This window comes from Spea bombifrons, chromosome 3 (genome assembly GCF_027358695.1).
Source record: "Spea bombifrons isolate aSpeBom1 chromosome 3, aSpeBom1.2.pri, whole genome shotgun sequence".
NCBI lineage: Eukaryota > Metazoa > Chordata > Amphibia > Anura > Pelobatidae > Spea > Spea bombifrons.
Window position 1 is genome coordinate 14,610,116 of NC_071089.1, and position 21,221 is coordinate 14,631,336.

Genomic DNA, 21,221 nt, shown 5'->3' on the forward strand with positions numbered 1-21,221 from the left:
GCAGGGGACCTGGATCCTCCTGTCTCACCCCCCCCCCATCATACACACACACTTACCGGTGCTTCCTTGCTTCCTACTGCGTTGCCGGGGCAGCGGGTTGACGTCTACGCGATCCGCGTAGACAACGTCCGCTGCAGCCGGAAGGAGGTGTGGCTAGCAGCGGGGGTTGTCTGCGTCCGTCGCATAGACCTTCCCCGACTGTCAGAGATTAGAGTTCCCCGCACCGGTGCGGGGAACTTTGATCTCTGACAGCCGGGGAAAGTATACGCGACGGACGCATACAAACCCCCGCTGCTAGCCACACCTCCTTCCGGCTGCAGCAGAAGGCGACGTCAACCCGCTGCCCCGGCTGGAAGCACCGGTAAGAGAGGGGGGAGAGCGGGGGAAGGGGGGTGAGAGAGGGGGGGAGAGAGAGAGAGAGAGAGTGTGTGTGTGTGTGTGTGTGTGTTAGTTAGTTAAATGGGGGTATAGGGTGTGTGTGTGTGTTAAATGGGGGCATAGGGCATTTCTGGAGTGGCGTTAAGGGGGCATTTAATAGTGCACTCTGCCTCCTGAAATGCCTTATACCTCCCTATATGCCACTCTGCCCCATAATATGCCTTTTAACCCCCTAAATGCCAGAGTGGCATATAGGGGTATAAGGCATTTCTGGAGGCAGAGTGCTCTATATAATGCCTTTTAACTCCCTTAATGCCACTCTGCCTCCTGGAATGCCTTATACCTCCCTATATGCCACTCTGCCCCATAATATGCATTTTAACCCCCTAAATGCCAGAATGGGATATAGGGGTATAAGGCATTTCTGGAGGCAGAGTGGCACATAGGGGGTCAAAAGGCATACCATGGGGCACAGTGGCATATAGAGGGTTAAAAGGCATATCATGGGCCACAGTGCCATATTGGTGTGGCAAGCCTGGGGGCAGATGTGCGTAACTGGGGGACAGGTTGGAAAATACAATAGAAAATATAAAAGAAATAAAAACAAAAAAAAAATATTTTTCTCAATCATAGCTTTTATTAAAAAAAATAGTTTACATGAATTAACATTTACTGGTAAAACTTTTTTCCTTTAGGGTCGTCTTATATTCAGGCTTTTTCTTTTTTTCCTAAGTTAATATTCAGATTTTGGGGGGTCGTCTTATAATCAGGGTCGTCTTATAATCGAGCAAATACGGTAAATACATTATTATTTTGTGTATGGCACCGAGTAATTCCATAATGCTGTACACTAAAACATTATGATCATAAACTTAACTTAGAAATATATATTTGAGCTATAGTTGATCAAACAACATAATATTCTACTGGAAAAATGCAATCAGTTTATGACCATATGTGGAATATTAGTTATTTAGAGCACCCGATTGCTAGCAAATCTATTTTTGTGTTAACAAAGTCTGGTCAAAAGTCTGGGAATAACGCCAGGATAGATAATGTAATACATTTCGTTTTAATATTGTTTCATTAAATTGTTCTGGGCACCATACTAAGTGAGAGACAGTCCTACCAAAGGAATTTGTCTTTCTTTTAATTAATACAGGTTATGTGATTATTGCCCTATTATTAGGGAATGGTTTCCTTTCCAAGATGATATTTCCTGTAAATCATAGTTATGGAATTTGTGAGTTGAAAATAAGGCATAGGTTGATGATGGTGAACCATGGGTACTTTCATGATTTAAAAATCAAACCTGTACTTACACTAGTAAAAAACAAACAATATAATAGACAATAGTAGGGCTATGCATTGTATCATTAGTTAATATTTTTACGAGTGAAGGTATAGTAACCCAAAAATTCTGGTTAATCATTGAAACACGCACATAGGAGGACCAGTGATTATAATACACATACAAATGACTGGGATTTAATATTATATTAAGAGACATAGGCCAAGCCTAAGTAAGATTGCAATTAGGATCTTTCCTACAAAGATTATACACCTTGTGCTATATATTCTTTGTGAAGGCTTAATTATTAGTGTATTAGTAATAGTGTATATAGTCTAATTTCTAAGTACATAATATAATAACCTATTCTATGCAGCTGCTCACTAATAGTGGACATTTTTGTGATGCATATTTCATGCCCTAGATCACTTTTATACATACGAAAGCTTTGTCACCATAGTAATTGCCGGTGATGCTCGGCGAAGCTTAATGTGAGGGCACTATGACTGGACCTTCATTTTTTGTCCCACCCAACATAACCAATAGTCAAAGTGCAACGTGTGGAGAGAAGAAAGGCTGTTGGATCAAGTTGTGTGCAGGGAGAGGACGGAGGCTGTTGAATAGAGTGATGTGCAGAGAGGAGAATAAGAAAGAGAAAATAAAGAGAAAAAAGGGAGAAGAAAGATGGAGAGAGAAACAAAGAGAGAAGGGAAATGGGGGGAATAAACAGAAAGGGTGAGATAGAGAAAAAAGAGGCAAAGAGAGAGAGAGAGGGGAAAGTAAGAGTGGAAAAATTGAGGGAGGGAGAGAGAGATAGGAAAGATAAAGAAAGACAGAGAAAATAGTGCACATCATTTTAGTAACCGGCACATACTCTTCCATGCGTTACTCAGTATTTCTGCTTAGATGTTATCACGCATTACTTTTGATTACTGATATTATTTAGAAACTTTAATCCCTGTTGTTGCTTAAGCTTTTTTTTGTTGTTTTTTTGTGACTACTAAATTCTCAAACCTAGCTTTCCAGAATGTGCTCATTAGGATTAATTTCCTTTGAAAATTAAAACCTATTTTAATTATGTCCTGAATTCTTAACTAACTGCTAATTTATTAAGGAAAATAGATATAACTGTATTGGTCGCAGAGAAGATGAAGTCTTTTGTCGAAGTCAGCCTCTTTTAATGGCCCAAAATAAATTTATAGAGTCAATATTTTACCTGTTTGGCCCTTTATAACAAAGTGCGTTAAAAACACAACTATCTTGCCAACTTTCCATTCAGTGGATGAAGCCATAGAGTATATATAAAAGTATAGTTTATACTAAACAGTCAGCTTATAAAAAAAATGGCATTTGGTGTAAAAGTGAGTGTTTCTTCTATGTTTTTGTATGACATCCTTCATTGCAAAATGCTGCACAGAACACAGCCACGGGTTTTTTTTTTCATATAAAGAAATGGACAATAATTATCAGCCCTACTTAAATATGCTACAAACCAGACATAAGCTGAAATTGTGTGCAAATAAAGTGAGTGAATAAATGAGGTCTACAAAATGTGAGTGAAAATTATTTTCTTTAATTAACACACCAAAATAGTGCCTCCAAATACTATAATATCATGTGATAAGAGAGGTACACACAGAAATTATATATCTATACCTATATGAGATCTTATAATAAAATAATCACTTCCTTGGAGGTAGATATATATATATTTAAAAAATGGAAAAAGATGAATACATAGCGCAACATCATTGTGAATAAATAACACCTAATAAGGATGATATGAATTCACTTACTGAAAAAAGCACAAAAAGTGTCCAGAAACGTTACTCCATATAGATAGGAATATTTAAAAATAAGATAAAAATACTATAGGCTTTCAAAAACAATTTGTGAGTCAACTTCCAAGGAGTCACAATCAGCTCTTGATACTAACATTTACAAACATCTTTGCAGGATTCCACAGTTATCGAGAGCGAATTAATTCCTAATTCCAAGACATCCCCTTGTAGCTCCCCATGTGATAACCATCAGTTCAGCCCTGACTTCCTGACATCAAAGTGCGAAACGCGTCAGTGCTGCGCTACTGGTCACTTATCACATGATATATTATTTGGAGGCACTATTTTAGTGTGTTAATTATATTGGGTTTTTTTTATTGTTCATCCATTTTATTTGTACACATTTTCAATTTTTTTCAATAAAATTCTTCATAGCACCCTAAAATGAAAGCTAACTTGCCCTTAACTTGGTTATACATGGTCAAGGGCAGGCAGAAGCTTATTAATAATCTTGGTGTCTATATGGCACACCTACTCAGTTAAGACATTAACAAAAAGAAATCTTTTTTTAGTTAACTTCACTACTTTGAATTTGAAATTTGGTATTTTTCTCAGTTTTTCTATAATTTTGACTTTAGCCGTAGTCTGAAAATAAAGAGAATGTCAGGTTGAGGATACATCAGAAATATCTAAGAATTGCGTTAGGGTAGGAAAAGTCCTGAGTAAGCTGCTCTAAAGAGACAACTTGCTATCATATCAGCTGAAGCAGCAGGTTTCAAATCACCAAAACTTTATTATACGCTTGAGCAGTGCGATCATCAAAAAACCGTCTGTTTATGGAATCTCAGACCTGACCTTCATCCACTCAGCCTTACAATTCTTATTCATATACCTGAACTACGGGGTCTGTGAGGACAGCTAATGTTATTATATAAAAGACTGCTGTCGTATGCGTAGACGCCATACAATACACCAGTTATCCGAAAATTCAACCCCAACTGGAAAATACTTTTTTTTCTTTTAAGTTCATATACTACTGAGAAAGAATTTCCCATAAATAAGGGAGTTCTAGGATTATGTACTTTATTAGAAGTGATCATTATAGAACTAAGTTGTTACACATAGCCCATTGTACTCTACATGGAAAAAACTAAATGCAAAATCACGTAACATTCAGTGTGTCCAATTTAGGATGTTGGGGGTGTGACAAGAGACTGAAAGGGGCAAGGCCAGTCTCAATCGGACATGCGTCCGGCCCAGAAGTGGGCAGGCAAGAGGCGTGGCCACCCACCTGTCTAACCCGATTGGCACCTTGCACCACTATGTATTCCATGTATTTCCATACGCAAATTACTTCCATACCCCGTTAAAGGCGACAGACCCCTAAACGTGTACTCTCCAACATGTTATGCAAATTAACGTTAGGAGATCTTTCATTTTTTTCTACCTCTAAGCATGTAATTATTAAAAAACAACAGAGAAACCTTAAGGAGCCTTTTAGTTTCTATGGCAACGACCTATTAGCGCCTGCTTTAGTGTCACATTCCATTTAGGCATCCCCCTGAAATATTATGAATGAGGTAAAATGATGTTATAATTTATTTCATTATAAAAGTTTTAAGTTTAAGCTTTCATTTATCCATACCCTTGCAGTGTGTGTATGGAGGTGCTTTATCTGCCATATCTACTGCCGTTCCAAATAATCAACACGTAGGACAAAAATTCTATCCAATTTGCTTTCTGTTACTCTGTGCAATTTTTCTTACTGTGAAACAATTTCTATCGCTTTGTTTCCTGTGGAACATCAATTTCTCTGAATATTTTAAAATTCACCTATAGTGTTTGGAAATCAAATTCTCCTCTACACAAAAGAAGATTCTATGATTAGAAGTAAAGAAAGCATATTTGAATGTACATACATGCATTAACAGAGATAGTTTGGGGTTATACTATTAATTTATGGGCTGATCTTGGTAACTGATCTGATTTTTATGTATACTGATGATTTTAAATCTTGTTGCAAGCGTGAGGTGGAAATAGTCTGATTTAACTTTCAATTAAAACCTACACCATAAGAAGAGACATTTTAAAAACTAATTAAAAAAAATCTCATACAATGATCAGATTGATATTTGTGATGCTTTTTGGAATTACAGAACATTAGCATTAATAATACCTGCCCAGTTATAAGAGTTTATTGGTGTGCTGTTCTATGCTTGGGTTTCAACCTAAAGCCACCTTTACATAAAAGACTTTATACATAAAAGATCCTGACATATCATGCAAGGTGCAAAATATCCAATAACAGAATATAATCAGTATTAAAAATATTGGGAATAGGGCATTAGAAGCCATCATCTACAACTGGAGAGTCAGAGGTTTAGATGTAATGTATTACATCTAAATGTTACTTTAAAAAGATGGTAGTGAATAAATAGAACAGTGATAGAGGATAATACAGTGAGTAAATTTAAACATTGATGGAATAAAGCTATCCTGAATCTAAAACAAGACCAAGGACTGACTAAGGTCTGAGTCTCAGCACCAGGGCAAATGAGCAGATTAGATTTGCCGAATGGTTCTTATCTGTTGTCAATTTCTATGTCTGTATGTCTATCAACCCTCTAGGTACCTGATTACAGTCACATTAAAACAACATTTTGAGTGAAAAAATATATTCTAGACCGCCTTAAAATATATCATCCATATTTTGGTGGATGAAAGGAAAGCCACCTTAAAGCAACAAAAATCTCAATACTGGAATTTTCAATAAGATTTAAGTTTAACTACAATGAGAGAATCGTTGTCTTTCAACACTGCTGTCAATTCTTTTACTATCCTTTTTTTTTGTGTCTTAATTTTGTTCCATTTGTTCTTTCTGACCTTCGCTGTTTCTTTTTTTAGAGAGTGTGCTGTAGAATTAAATATGGCTCTATGAGTAGCTGGTATGATGTCATTGCCATGCATTTATATAACACTTCACATAATAAGTGAATGATGTGTTTTTGTTGCTTACCTTCACATAATACAAATGTTCCTGAGCTATGCTAAATTAAACTTCACGGATAAAAATGTTCAGTCTGTTTTTGTAAGAAAATCTCAATAACTGATATGGTTGGGACAAAGAAATGTTTGTTTTATAGCATATATATATATATATATATATATATATATATATATATATATATATATATATATATATATATATATATATATATATATATATATGTATTTTTTTTTTTTGCAATGTTTCCAGACAAAATCCCACAAAAGTAGAGGTCTAATCATTAAACAGCTGGAGCATGCAAGTTGACAAAGTACTTTTTGTTTGTAGTACCAAACATTCATGGGTTAGACTAGAGAACAACTTGCATGCTCACCATTGTCTATATTCACCTATTTTATTACTTACTTATTTTTATATTTTCTTGGTTAATTTCATTTGAAGTTGCAGATGAGGACACACAAGTTGTCCTTCATCATACATGCCCTCACCTGTAACTCAGAAAATGTAAAGTCACATGCACTCCGATCTACTCGCAAGGAAACCATTTTTTTTTAATTAAATTTATGAGTTTCTTTGCAAGTACTAACATGCAAGGACATGTGCCTTCAGTTTGGTCAGGTTTGGTCAGGTTAACCCTCAACTTTTTAGGAAATACAACCATACCTGGGAAATTTCTCAATTAGCTGACCCTGAGACACTTAAAAATATTAACCCCTTAGTAGCCAATTGTGAAGTTTCTATAAAGTTACTTGGCAAATGTGATACCAAAATGGCAAAAATAACGTTCTCATGGAAATTTTGACTTGGTATTATTTAAAGATACACTTGAGTCACCTGCATTCAAGCAGAGATATCAAACATAACATACTGGTAGTAAAGGTAACCAAATGTTAGAGAGGATCACAGCAGTGAAGAATAGTCAGCTCCAGACTGTGTGACCCTGATAATCTGCCCCTTCACCCTGAGATTGAGCCAAAACCCTGAAACTCAGGATCAAACCATGAGAGTTCCCATATGAGTTCACCCAAAATAGAATTGCTAACCACATGTATCAAAATTAGATAAATAGGTTTTAATAGATTTGTTATTAAATGAAAATTCATTTGTCAGAAGATTTTTTTTCAGATGCCCATTCAAAAGGAAACATTTAGTCTGTGGAGTTGTTTCTAATGTGTAAGTGCTAAATTACCTGTTCTAAAACTGCTTATTTTTGGTTACAATAAAAAAATGTTGATTTCCCTGCATCTTGGACCAGTAACATGCATTTGAAGCAGGCATTGAATGATATTTTGCTAATTGGTAGATAATAAAATAAACATGTTTCAAAATGTATAGCTGCCATCTATTGTGTTCTACCATTTACCTACAAATATCACAGGGATCCCAAATATATATACAGAAATACATATTAAAATCTAGCTCCTGTTATAATGGAAAGGACAAAACACTCCATAACAAGTGCATAAGCAATGTCAAAACGCCCCAAAAGGGACACCTGCCGACTGGAAGAATAGGCTTGATTTTCTGTGACACAGTTTAACATTCTCCGAGGACTGCTCTTTAAATAACATGGCGCCAGTTACCGCAAGCAGGACTACAAAAGGTTTCATTCAATGGGAAAATGTCCTGTCCCTCAAGTAGACAGGACTGACTAACAAAAGTCTATTCATTACTAACATAAAGTATCACCTTGGGGTTGTACGCGTACAGCTGGAGGCACAGAGATTCCTAATCTGTTGTTATTAGCCATATGTGAGCCAGCAGCTCTAGAAAATACAGAAATTGCATGCATCTCATTAAATGTAAAGACTTGGACGTTCTGTACTAGCAGAACAAGCGCTGCTCAAATTAGCAGCAATAGAGGCCTAAGTAAAAAAAAAAGATATAAAACCTGCCGTACTAGGCCTGTATTATAATAATCAACAGCGGTATACCTAGAGTCTACCCAGTTAAAGTAATAAAAGAAGCAGGTTACAGGCAGTACAGATTTTTATCCCAAGTTAATGAGCTAGTAACGTGTTATGTTTGCCTAAGCGGGTTTTACACGCTGATAAGGAACAAATTAATGTTGAGAACGGGGAAATGTGTACCCTACGTGAAAAATATAAGCCCTGTAGTTTAATTATACTCTATGACCATTTTAGCCAACAAAGCAGTTTGGAGGTTACAGAGAACAATTATGAACTAAATGAGATGAGATTACCGGGAGACTCGAAACATTCTATGTACTGTTTATTGCGTTATAAATATATATATATACAAATATTGTCTCTGACAACTGCAGATGTCATTTCTTTTTCACACAGAAATAGGCTGTTTCTATAAGCTGCATTTCTGTTGCACTTGCTTTTAAATTCTATGAAGATTTTTTTCCAAGTTGACATATATAAAATTGGCCTCTCTTAAAAAGTATATAAAATATATGTAAACCAATCTTAATAAACACTAGTCTAAAATAGTCATGTCCATGTTAGATGGAATATCTGTATTCTGAAGCCAAGATGCGAGGGTGTTGCTTAACTGCTTCATTAACGTCACAACATGAATGATAAAAGTAAAAAAAAAATACTTTTAATATACTTTTAATCATTTGCTCTGATGATGCTTAGGTAGTAACCATCATACTTGGTAGCCAGGGCAGGCTACCAGGAGCTCTTCCACTTCTGGGCGGAGTGGTTTTGTGAGGGGTGGGGCTAGTGTGTGTGTGGGATGTGACCAGTCAACAATGTAGGCATGGCTAGTCATGCCAGGGGTGGGGCTTCCCTAGGTAGAATGGGAAGTGGGTGAGGACCCTGCATGGCTAAACAATGCCCCATGCCTGAAGTGAAAGGAAAGTGACCCAGAGACTCAGGTCAAACCTGAGGATCATATCTGTGAACTTTTGGGCTCCGACTACCCAGGACTGCCTATTGGCGTCAATGGGTGCATTTCCGCTGATGTCAGTGGGTGTTCACAATGCCGTGCAGTGGGCATTCTGGCTGACATCAGTGAGCGTTGTTGCTGATGCCATGAGGAACATCCCCATTTAAAAAGGAAATGGGTGTGGAGTGGGGTGTCTCAGGTCCCCACTCCGGCTACCCAGAGGATTCGGGTTTTGACCCAGAGAACCAGCGCTTTTTCCTCTGAAACTATGAAAGAGACCACTTTCTGGTAGTGAATATAATTACACCTATGTCATACTGGATGGGGTCATGTTTACTTGGCGGAGTCAAGATGGGCAGCACTGTGACAGCCTCTCTCCTGATTGGAGGGCTCTGCCCTTTTTATGCAAGTATTTGCATAATGGAGTGAATACCAGGGAGAAGCGGACAAAGAAAGAAGACAGAAGAATGAGAAGAGGCAAGAGAAGAAGCGGAGCTGTGAAAAACAAGACAGGGGCATGGAAGAAGAGAAGGTTGGAAGATTGTGAGAGAGTGAATGAGCATTTGAGAGAGCGAGAGAATGTTAGAGGGAACGAGAGTATGATATAGCGGGTAATTATATGAGATCGCGTAGGATCATCTTATTCAGGTCTTTTTTTCCTTTTATTAAGGTCCAAAGTTTGAGGGCTTGTCTTATAATCACAGGGAACAGAGGATAACATATTTTAAGTGGTCAAATATGTAGACACAGTGCTGGCTGTGAATTGCTGTAAACAATCTAAGTTTAGGTCTGCTTATCTTGTGGAAGGAGCTGACAAACATCTTTATCAGAACATAATGTTGAAAACACAGGAAGGTCTATTTTAGCCTTAGTGTTGTTCATTGGAGAAGTAGTAAACACGCTTATTTGGCTGAGCTAAATCGAGTGACTTACGTGGGCCCTGACATACAACAATACATAACCTTGTGCATCCATTAATGTGTGGCCAGGCACGAGCTGCCAGTAACATAAGAGAAATGAGAAATTGTATGTAATTTCTTTCCGTGAGAAGCATCCATATATTTGCGGATGTTCCCGTAATGAATAAGGGGCGTAACGTAATGATTTCATGATATCCATATAACACAGCAGATACTGTACATGTAGGCATATTCCTTATAATATATACAGTATGTTGTAAGCAGTGCTGGAACATTTTATTGGATAAAAAATACTCCACTAGCATTGCTTTGCTGATCTTTAATATGTGACCTAGAAAATGTTCTGAAATCATTTTTGAATGACTGCATAGTGCAGGCATCCCATTGCACATGTCAGGCAAAGCAGTAAACATCAATCTGCCTTTCAGATACGAGAAACAATTTTTTGGAGCAAAAGGATCTACACATTTTAATTTCACCTATAAAGAAATGCACTCATAATTTGGAATTTACAAAACAGAATTAAACTCCTGATGGATAAAACACAAAGCCTGGGTGAGAAAAATCTCCTTTTTTCAAGGTTGATGTGAACCATCATTTTGATTTCTGGATTGTATGGTTGCAGAGGCTACACACTGATCCATGTAACTGCCACAGATATGCACCAAACATTCTAAACCCTATATTACTCTCAGAACAAGCTGATCCCCAAGAAAATCACTGGGCGCTAACAGGTTTGCTACTTGATAATCTCATGCATGTTTCAAGGAGTGGAGTGTATTATAGTGCTCTACTACCATCTAGTGGTAGAAAGGGGGCATCACTCTTTAAACATAATTCACTTGGGAGTGATTATCAGAGCTCTACAGATGGTATGTATCTAAAATAAGGAATATCTTCCAGTTGTTATATATGTCAAGTACACATCTTATAAAATAGCTTCTCTACACTATTTGCAACCTGCATCACACTATAGTATTACCTTATGTACACATGTATATAAGTGAAAAACAACTAGAATCTCTGTTTAGACTAAAACAGGCACAGCTAACAAGAGTTTTAAGTGACATTTCTCTGAAACATACCTATGGGATCTATGTTTACTTGAGAGACGCATTGTCTAGTACAGGCTATATACTGATATATGTGGTTCCCTATTCATATAGTTTATGTCCTTAAAAACAAAGGAGCTCATTTAGCAGCAATAGAAAATATATATAGCGTCTGTGCATTATTCTACATTGCAGAGATTATATATAAAACTCCCAATTGTTACCAGCATGTTATAGTTGGCATCTCTGCTTGAATGCAGGTGACTCAATTAAGTGTATAGTTAAATAATGACAGATAATGAGGACTGGACTTTGATTGATTAGCACATTTGTGAGTCACTTAATAGAATATTCACAAAGGGCTATTAATGGGCTAATATTTCAAACATCACAGGGGCAGCTCATTTAGAAAGTTTCCAGGTATGTTATGGGGGATCCTCGCCTCAAAGTCTAGTAACCCTCTTAATTGGGTAGAATGCATACTGGGACCTCCTTGTGCAAGCTACCTAGAGATCTCCCTCTTCTGGAAGAGTTGCATTATGTGGGGTTGGGGAGGAATCTGAGTGCTTTTCATGGAGGGGATTGTGGGCAGGAGGTAGGCAAGACATGGACAGTGAGTGGCCAAAGCCACCCAGTGCTCCGCTGACGGAGAAAGAGAAACGGACCAGCAGAGAAGCAGCACTTCACCCAGAGAGATCCCAGGCGTGATAATATAGTCACCTTTTTTTATTCCTTATAACATCTATGAATAAAATATATGTCAAAATGGGTATGATCATTTTCCAGTTTTACTTTCCTGTGACGTCCAAAACAATCCTTTTGTTAATGAAATATGAATTTCCTAGCGATTCACGTACACATCGGAAATGTATTTGTATGGGAAAAATAAATGATACAGGAAGTATTAGTGATATCCGGTCATTAATTGTTTCATGTATTTCAAAAGGAAGTTCAAAATACTATGAACCTACTTAAATCTTTTTTATTGTACATCACTACTGCCCTTGGGGGATATGGACTTAGTAATGTAGATACTATTCTAAGGACAAGAGTACTCAGATTCTGAAATTACACATAAAGTGTATTCCCTAACCTTTGAGTTTGCATTATGAGAGCCTAAGCTCTGGTGAACTCCTGATGTAGTAGTTAACGCGTGGCGATTTAGTGACACAGTTAACGATTTAGTGCATAGTTAACGCGTGGCGATTTAGTGACACAAACCGTCACATCACTAATTTGTGTATGAATTTAATACTTCATCTGCTTTTTCCAGGAAAAGCTTACTGGAGTTCACCATTCATAATGGAAACAGTCAGGAGTGGAAACATTCAACCCTACTTCAAACTCCTGTTTTATTGAATACTACCGCCAATTTTATATTTTATGGAATACTTCTAACAATTCTATTGGCGATGATACATTTCTTTAAGCTCTGTTTGGAAGCATTTCCAAGATTCCTAAACATGAAGGTATTGGTGTAATAATTGACACCTCAGATTTGGAATGGCAATGTACTTCCACACATACAACATATATAATTTAAGGTAAGAAAGAATGGGTGTTAATACTTACTTTTGAGGTCTAGGTTTCTTGCGCCTGCCGTACTCTGGGTAGTGATTTTGGTGTCTATTTTAACAGTGTGAAGGTTGCTAGTATCCCTCGATATCATCACGTTGTGCCACTGATGGTCGTTTAAAGGCTTATTGGAGCTTCCTTTAATAAGATTTGCACCATTTCCCAAGTCAAATACATAATGTAAATACCTACAAAACAAACAAAAATATCTATTTTTTATTTGAATCACTTGAGGTAAATGTGCAGAATACCTCTGTAGACCCAGTTGCCACAAAACAGTAAGCAGGGCCAAATGGTGCAAAAGGGGCCGCTGCCTTGAGCCCACGCTTACCCGAGCCACCATAGCCAGGAATACACATGCAAGGTAGGATCATTGCACCTGACCTCTTCACCAGCACTTCCATATGGCACGGGCATCACCGGCTGCGGTCAGCACAAAGAAGAAAGCATTGGCCGAGAGGTCTGTGCAAGTGGTCCGCACAGACCTCCACATGAGACTCAGGACATATTGGGCTGGCAGCTGGGTTCCAGTGACTAATGTGAGGGAAAGCTTGCCTAGGGGTCCAATTAGGTATAAAGACAGTTTGAAAGAATAATTTACAGACATCCTTGTACCGCTTTAATCAATTGGATAACTCAAAATTTCTTACAAAACATTTAATAGGTTTACAATATATATATATATATATATATATATATATATATATATATATATACTACTGTTCAAAGTGTGGGGTCACTTAGAAATGTGCTTGTTTTTGAAAGAAAATCTAATTTTGTCCATTAAAATAACATGAAATGGATCAGTGTAGACATTGTTAATGTTGTAAATGATTATTGTAGCAGGATTTTTAAGGCATACAGAGGCCCTTTATCACTCCCATTACTCCTGGTTTCCAATGGCAAGTTGTGTGTGCTAAACCAAATTTAAGTTTAGAAGGCTAATGGATCATTAGAAACTCTTTTTGCAATTATGTCACACAGCTAAAAAAAATGTTTTCCGTGAGAACAGCTAAGTGACCCCAATGTTATATATATATATATATATATATATATATATATATATATGCACAAAAAGACTTAATGAGCTCATATGATTTTTTTTAATTATTCTGAATATAAACACTTCTCACAGACTGTTACCAATGACAACTGTGAAATATTTCACATTTCCACAACATGAACTAAAACAATTTCTCCTTTAAAAGAAAAGCAGCATAGCGGTAAACTTATAAAAAAAATAATGCAAACCGCTGAGGACCTCTAGTGGTCACTTAGAAAAATGAAACAAGATCTTTTTTTGAGTGGTGTTTTTAATGCCAACTAGCTGATTGCAAAAATAATTGCGCTGAAACCATTCCAATCACACTGTGGGCCCAGTTGTTAAAGATATGAGAGTGGACATTACAGAAATTATTATGTTTAACCTTTGTATACATTATAATATATATTAAATTGCAAATTATAAATTCTAAATATTTCAATAGCTTATTTTTTGGTGGGTTTAATAATAAAAATAATAATAATCGTTATTATTATTAGAGTGGTTTTCTTTTATATTGGCATAGTTTTTACAGTGAACCATGCACAGTAAAGCCATACAATCAAATTCATCAGTGGAAAAGAAAAATTAATTTAAAATGTACTAAAATAACATTTTTTTTGTCTACTAGAAATGCTAAAATTATTTGAGCTCTCTGATGTTCTCAATAATATCTATCCATTGCCCGAACTCTTTTCTATGATTCTTTTAAATTCTGACAAATCTAAAATTTTAGGGGGGGGGTGTAATTTTAAATGTTATGCACTGGAGGAATTCAATTAAAAAATATTACAGCAACACAATAAAAGAAGTTAAACTTGTAGTTCACAATTATTGTCTAGTTTATGAGCATGGTAGGGCTTCCTATCTTCGGAAAAATGTAAAACCTACTAATATTTACTACCAATTTGTAAATATAATTTAAAATGTCATCATCAGATGTCATCATCCTTGGATGTACACACTGCATTGTATGGAACTGTTTATACTTACCCCTTGACTAACTCAACTACAATAAAGTCATTGCCATCTCCGCTGTTGTACAGAATCAGCCCATCTGGAGATGTAGTCTTGAACTGAAAGAAAAGGTGCATCGACGTGTAGGCTTGCAGAGTAGGCAGAGCAACATAGCTTGCTTTCGTCTTAAATGTGACCGGATCTGCGATAATGTTCCTGAACCCAAATCGAGCGTTCACTTCACAGTAATCTATGTCACCATTTTTACACAAGTCAATATACGGCATGCCGTTGAACGTTAGGCTTTGCAGATGACCAATGAAGTTAGAAGGGACCACAGATAAGTAACGTCGTTCTGTTATTATTCCAGTCTCAATGTTGTGGAATTCCAGTCTTGTGTGGTCACCAGCCATTTGACCTGTGCAAAAATAAAACATATATTAATACATAAGGCATGTCTGACTCTTTAAAAGGTCCTCTCTACCTAATTTTGTGCTAAAGAAAGCTGTTGGCTAGAGAGTGTTCACATACTATGACCACTTGTTAACATTAAGATAAGGAGCAATTACATAGGGTGTCAATGAACTTCAATCAGAGCGAGGAGGATACATGGAATACCATACAAGAATGATAGAGGTCAATACAGTTGGGACATGTAAGCATGCATCATACAGGGTTCTCCTGAACATAAGGCAGCACCAAGAACTCACCAAAGCTTTAGGCTTTACATCAGGTAGAACATTTCATAGACTAAATGGAAAAATGTTTATCTACCACCTGATTCTATGTTTTTCTTCTTTTTACACAGAAAAGAAGTTTAAATGAAGAGCATCATTACTGCTAGACTTCCTACTAATGTTAATAATTAAATGATACACTTAGAATGACTATTCTCAATGTCTACAGGAAAAATGACTATTTTCCCTGTAGACATTGAGAATGCTAATTTGGTTCCTCCATTAGAGAAATGGATATTTTGTACCCATCCGTATCCAATATTCATACCTTTATTGTATTTAAATGCAATATTTTATTATTTCACATACGTTTTATGTTAATTTATAATAAGATATTGCTACAAAAAAGTAAGAAACCTGTAGGTCTAACCTGTTATCTGATACATATGGTTTGAGATGTTTTCAGCCGACAGATTCACAAGCAATTACTTTTGGAGAAGTGATATGTGCAGATAACGTGAGAATCTATTTAGATAAGAATCTTACGGATGTTAAGGATTTGAGAAGATCCAACAGCTTTATCCCTCTTTAAAATATTTAAATATTGTTTATTACTTTAGAAATGACATGCAGGCAAACAAAATTGCAGATTTAATGTTTGTTAATGCTATAATATTTAAAAACCCAGTTAAATAGTGTTATTGTTAGGGTACAAAACAGATTGCACCAGGAACCAACAAACGGATTTGACCTTTTCTAGAACAGTGAATTTCAAAAGGGGTATCTTTGTTTTAAGAAGAATAGTCAGGTATGCTTAGGGGAGCATAATTTAAATTATAATTTAACATTTTTCAGAAAAACATTTCTGCTGCTTCCATAGAATTCTAGTGACTTTTATAGCTGTAAAGCACCGTGATATAATTATACCTGCTAAACACTCTGAGATCCTAGGGGTGTCAGGCGAATAATAATAAAGACAAAGAAATTTGGGTCTAAAGAGTGACTGTTCTAGAGAAGAACACTTACTGTAGCATGCATGGAAACATATGAATTATAGTTTTGACTGAGACCGTAGGTGCCCATTATTTTATGTTGTTAACCGGCTTTATTATCTGTTTTCTAGGAAAATAATTGGAGGTCTGCAGGAGCAGGTGACTTTTATTCTACTAAAAGGCTGCTGAGAAAGAACTGGGCACTCACTGATATGCCACAGCTTGTCAAAAGGTCAAATATAGTTATAGTTCGAATAAGGAATTTTGTTTTAACTGGTCTCATATTGTTACTTTATTGTAGTTTAGTCTGCAACAGATACTTTTCATTAATTGCAGAATTCTTACTAAGCTACTGAGTAAACGCACCACTCACATATGCCATCGATTTGTTTGTATAAATACTAATGTCATATTTAGTAAGTTATCTATAAAACCATGAAGTCATTTTAAAATTCATAATCATATCCTAATCAAAGGGTATTTGAATGTATCTGTGTCATCTAATGGATTGTAAAATGATGTACAACCTGGTATACCCCAACTACTAATGAGATATGGATAAAAAGAACCAAAAAACAAACCAATCCACACCTGATGGCAGCTGATTCTAAAATGGCCCCTGAACAGGTTATGTCTCTATATCCCTGTCTACCCGCTGCACTGCATCCTACATTTACTTGGCATGAATGTCTATTGCTTTGATTTTAGAAATGGCTGCCATTAGGTGCAGATGGGATGATTATTTTTTTCATCTTTTTGACAACACTGGATGGTCACTAAAAGTTAACTGAATTTCAAAAAGGTTGAACCGTTTGAGTGAGAAGCGCGGGGACAGAGATTTTCACTGTCCTCTTCCTGGCAACAGAAAGGTGAATAGATGGACTTGATCCCCCTATTTATTGGTTCAATGTAACCCCCTCCCAGGGATGGAGGAAGTAGAAGAGGCACATAATGACATCCATGCCTCTCCAAAGGGTTAATATCGATGTAACTCCCATCCCAATGCTCAGGGGTTACGGGCATTGAGGGGCATACATTTCATGGCCCCTTCATCCCACTGTGCATAGAATGGAAGGTTAGGTGGAGGTGTTGGATTATCCTGTGTTCCTCCCATGCATGGGCATCCCTAGCGGGGGGGGCACTTGCCCCCGTACCGAAATTCAAAGAGGCACACTGGAGAAGCAGTAGGGAGGGGGAAACAGTAGGCTGTATGTTAACTAGATATAAAAAGCATAAAAACACCTGGTAGTCAGGGGGGTGCAGCCAAAAAGTATTTAATTATTTACACCATCTGCTGTCAGAGTGGTTTGGTCTGTTCTTTCCGTCTAACTAGTCTCCTCCCCTTTACTCTGGCAGCTGCTCCTTCATAGTCACAGAGTCCCTGCCTGTGCAGACACACAGTTTGCAGGCTACAGACACAAGGTAGTTTACTTCAAACATGTATTGCAGCTAGGGTTAGTTAATACTCCAGCTGTTGATACTGCATGACTCTCAGTCAGTCTGGTATGTCAAGCATCAACTGGAGTGACAAAAGTTAGCTTTTATTTCATTTTGGATTGGTACTGTAGCTACTGTGCAATGCACATCCCATGCTTCTCAGCCATCCACTTGATTGGCTGAACATTATGAGAAATGTAATAACAGCACTTTGAGTGACAAATGTTAGCCACAGCTGCTGCAAAACTGCTAAGTGTGCTATTTTGACTCCAAGCCTTTATGTCCCTTTTTCTTACTACCCTCTAACTGCCCTCTTTTTTCTCATACCTCAGAATGTTCATTGAATGTTCGAGATATGGGGTTGGTGAGGGGGATACCCCCCCTCGGAAAAAATCCTGCAAATGCCCATACTCTCATGGGATATTTTTTTATATTTTAAATTCCCCAACCCAGTAACCAGTGTATGGGGATAAGAAGGGTATAAGTAGACATTATACCCCCTGAGGTTACTTATTCCATGCCCCCCCCCCATTTCTTACAATTTTTATATTATCTCCTCACATCCCTCTGTGAATGGAAGGTGAAATATCAATTTGCGATTTTCAAGCAACTAATGGGTTAAGTGCGGAGGCTCCACATTTTTGCGGAAACACTTCAGGAGGCTTAGTTAACGGAGTTGATGCCAGGGAGAAGCGGAAGATGAAAGAAGGAGCTGAGGAATAGGAGACAGGGACACGGAAGTGGTCCATGGAGAAGATATAGATACATTGAGGGATAGCATGATAGTTAATTAGAGTGTGAGAGAGAGTAAGTGAGAGTCTGAGAGAGAGTGTGAGAGACCATGAGAGAGCATGAATGAGAGTGACAACACGTGGAATTTGAATGTTTAATGTGCACATAGAGCTAGTAAAAGATTGCACAGAATACATACCTGTCATTCCTTGTTGATCATCCACCATTAATTTTAAACTCTTTCCTCGTCGGATGACACGTACTGTGTGCCATTCATTATCATTGAGGTTATAGCCAGCATAAAGTGTTTCTGGACCTTTGCCTGTTGGATATTCCAAAATAGTCATTATAGAATCTTGACATCAAATCAATCAAATGAGCATTTCATACAATGAGAAAGATAGCCAGCGCTACTTCTGCTCATGTAACACTGACTATAAGAAAAGTCTGATTACCAGTTAATTTAGGATATTTTAGGATTTATTATCTTAAACATAAATAGGCACAATCAAGCATTGTATGCATATCTTACATAATTTAAAAACTTATTGATATGTGGTGCATCAGCATTTTTTATGCTTTGAGATACCTGAACTATAGCATTTTTCTCCATAACTCCAATACCACCAAATTACCTTTTGCATGTTGATTGAGTTCAAAATCTGTTCTTTAAACCAAAAAGGTGGAAGAAAAGGCTTTTCAATAAAAAATACAAGAGAAGGGACAGCTAGTTATTGTGTAGTATAAATTGAACCAGATAAACCTGTTAGACAGACAGTCTCTGTGTAGATCTTAAAATAATCAGAAACGGAAGGATAGTAAATATTTTAGCTAGTTTAGCTCTAACTTGGTCTTGTCCTCTCCAGAAGAGCCTGCCCATAGGGATGCACCAAAATGAAAATTCCGGACCAAAACCAAAAATTCAGGATACACTTGGCCGAAAATGACCCCCCCACACCTTTAAACTAAATGACACCATGTATATTAAATACTTTACATATATATCACTAACAGCAATAATCTAACACCCAGGCAAACAGTACATGCTGAAACCTGGGCATGATAGGAGTGTGATTGCTGTTAGCAATCACACTCCTATCATGCCAAGGCAGCTGTACATGCTGGAATCTGGGTATGCCTGGGCATGATAGGAGTGTGATTGCTATTAACAATCATATATATGTAATATAGGAATCACACTTCTATCATGCACAAGCAGCCAATACATGCTGAAACCTGACTAGCTGCCCCCTTGTGTATTGATGCTGCCAGCATAGATAAAATGCTGTCCTGCAGGATGTGGTCTGCACATCACTTGCAGCTTCCCTGTGCCATGCCCCACTTACACATCCATGCTATCACACACTTATTCATTAATTTACTCATTCATTTACTCATTCACAGATACTCATGTATTACCTCATTCACATATACTCATTCAATTCCTCATTCACAGATACTCATTCATTCCCTTATTCACAGATACTCATTCTTTCCTTCAATCACACATACTCGTTCATACACCCTCCCCCACCATCTTACCTGAACTGCAGATTTCCTGCTGCCGCTCACAGACTTCTGCAAGCGACACACAGGTAAGCAGCAGCAGTTACCCTCCGCTCCTGGATGAAGGTAGATTATTTTCGGCATTTTTCCGATATTGCCATTTTCGCCTGATATGTTTCGGCCACCGATATTTCGGTGCATCCCTAATCTATTATATTGATAGTGTATCATATTGGAGTTAATATACAATTTTATGTTTTATTGGCTGATTAGTTGTAACACACAGTATAGAGAAGTATAAGACAGTTAGCCAGATAGCATTACCATGTTATAATTTATTTTTACTTTACCACTCTTACTTTCAATATTATCCTAATTACTATGTAGTGTTCTCCCAATGTCCTAATGTAACTTTTTTTTGGTTTCAGACGAGGGCTTGTAATGGCATCTAAGTTCAATGTGAACTTGCATGTCCTCGCCTAAACCTTCTGCACTGTATTAACTGGGTGTTACTGGGTGTTAAATACTCCTCCCCATTCCCTGTGATGCAAATGAGCTGGTTAAATAATATCAAGATAAGACCCTAGCCTTAACTATGTGGGTGGTTCGCTTTAGTGGGCATTATTGACCTCCCTTCCTGCCTATTGGGATGAGAGAGTTAAACATATATAAAATCCCCTTTGGAAGGGCACAGACTTCTTTCTGTTCCTGTCTGATGGAGGGGTTATGTAATAACTATTATCAGAGAATACATAAAAAACCCTACTTACCCTCTTCTACCCCTAATAGGGGGATGGGGTACATGTAAGCACCCTTGGGTGTTCACCAGGTGGATTCGAGAGGGGATATATAGACTAATATAATCCAACAGGAACTTTAAATATCCTCCACTCCACTGTGCAGGAGGTTGGGGAAGACGGGTAATTGTTGCCCTTTTGTTGGCTGTAGTGATGAGAGTTGGATTTTAGCCAACTTGTCGAGATTTGCTGCTGTTAGCTTGCAAGCAGGAGCT

The 21,221-nt window shown here is 37.3% G+C and overlaps 1 protein-coding gene across 2 annotated transcripts in view; it reads right to left on the bottom strand.

The window, feature by feature from the left end:
- Positions 1-21,221, bottom strand: part of NRXN1 (neurexin 1) — a 632,749-nt gene that overhangs the window by 302,732 nt on the left and 308,796 nt on the right. For both annotated transcript variants that reach the window (XM_053459665.1, XM_053459664.1), the window contains 3 exons: positions 18,903-19,025; positions 14,902-15,283; positions 12,864-13,054 (listed from right to left, as the gene is read on the bottom strand). In XM_053459665.1, coding sequence (XP_053315640.1) covers positions 12,864-13,054; positions 14,902-15,283; positions 18,903-19,025 — 696 coding nt within the window. The remainder of the gene's footprint in view (positions 1-12,863; positions 13,055-14,901; positions 15,284-18,902; positions 19,026-21,221) is intronic.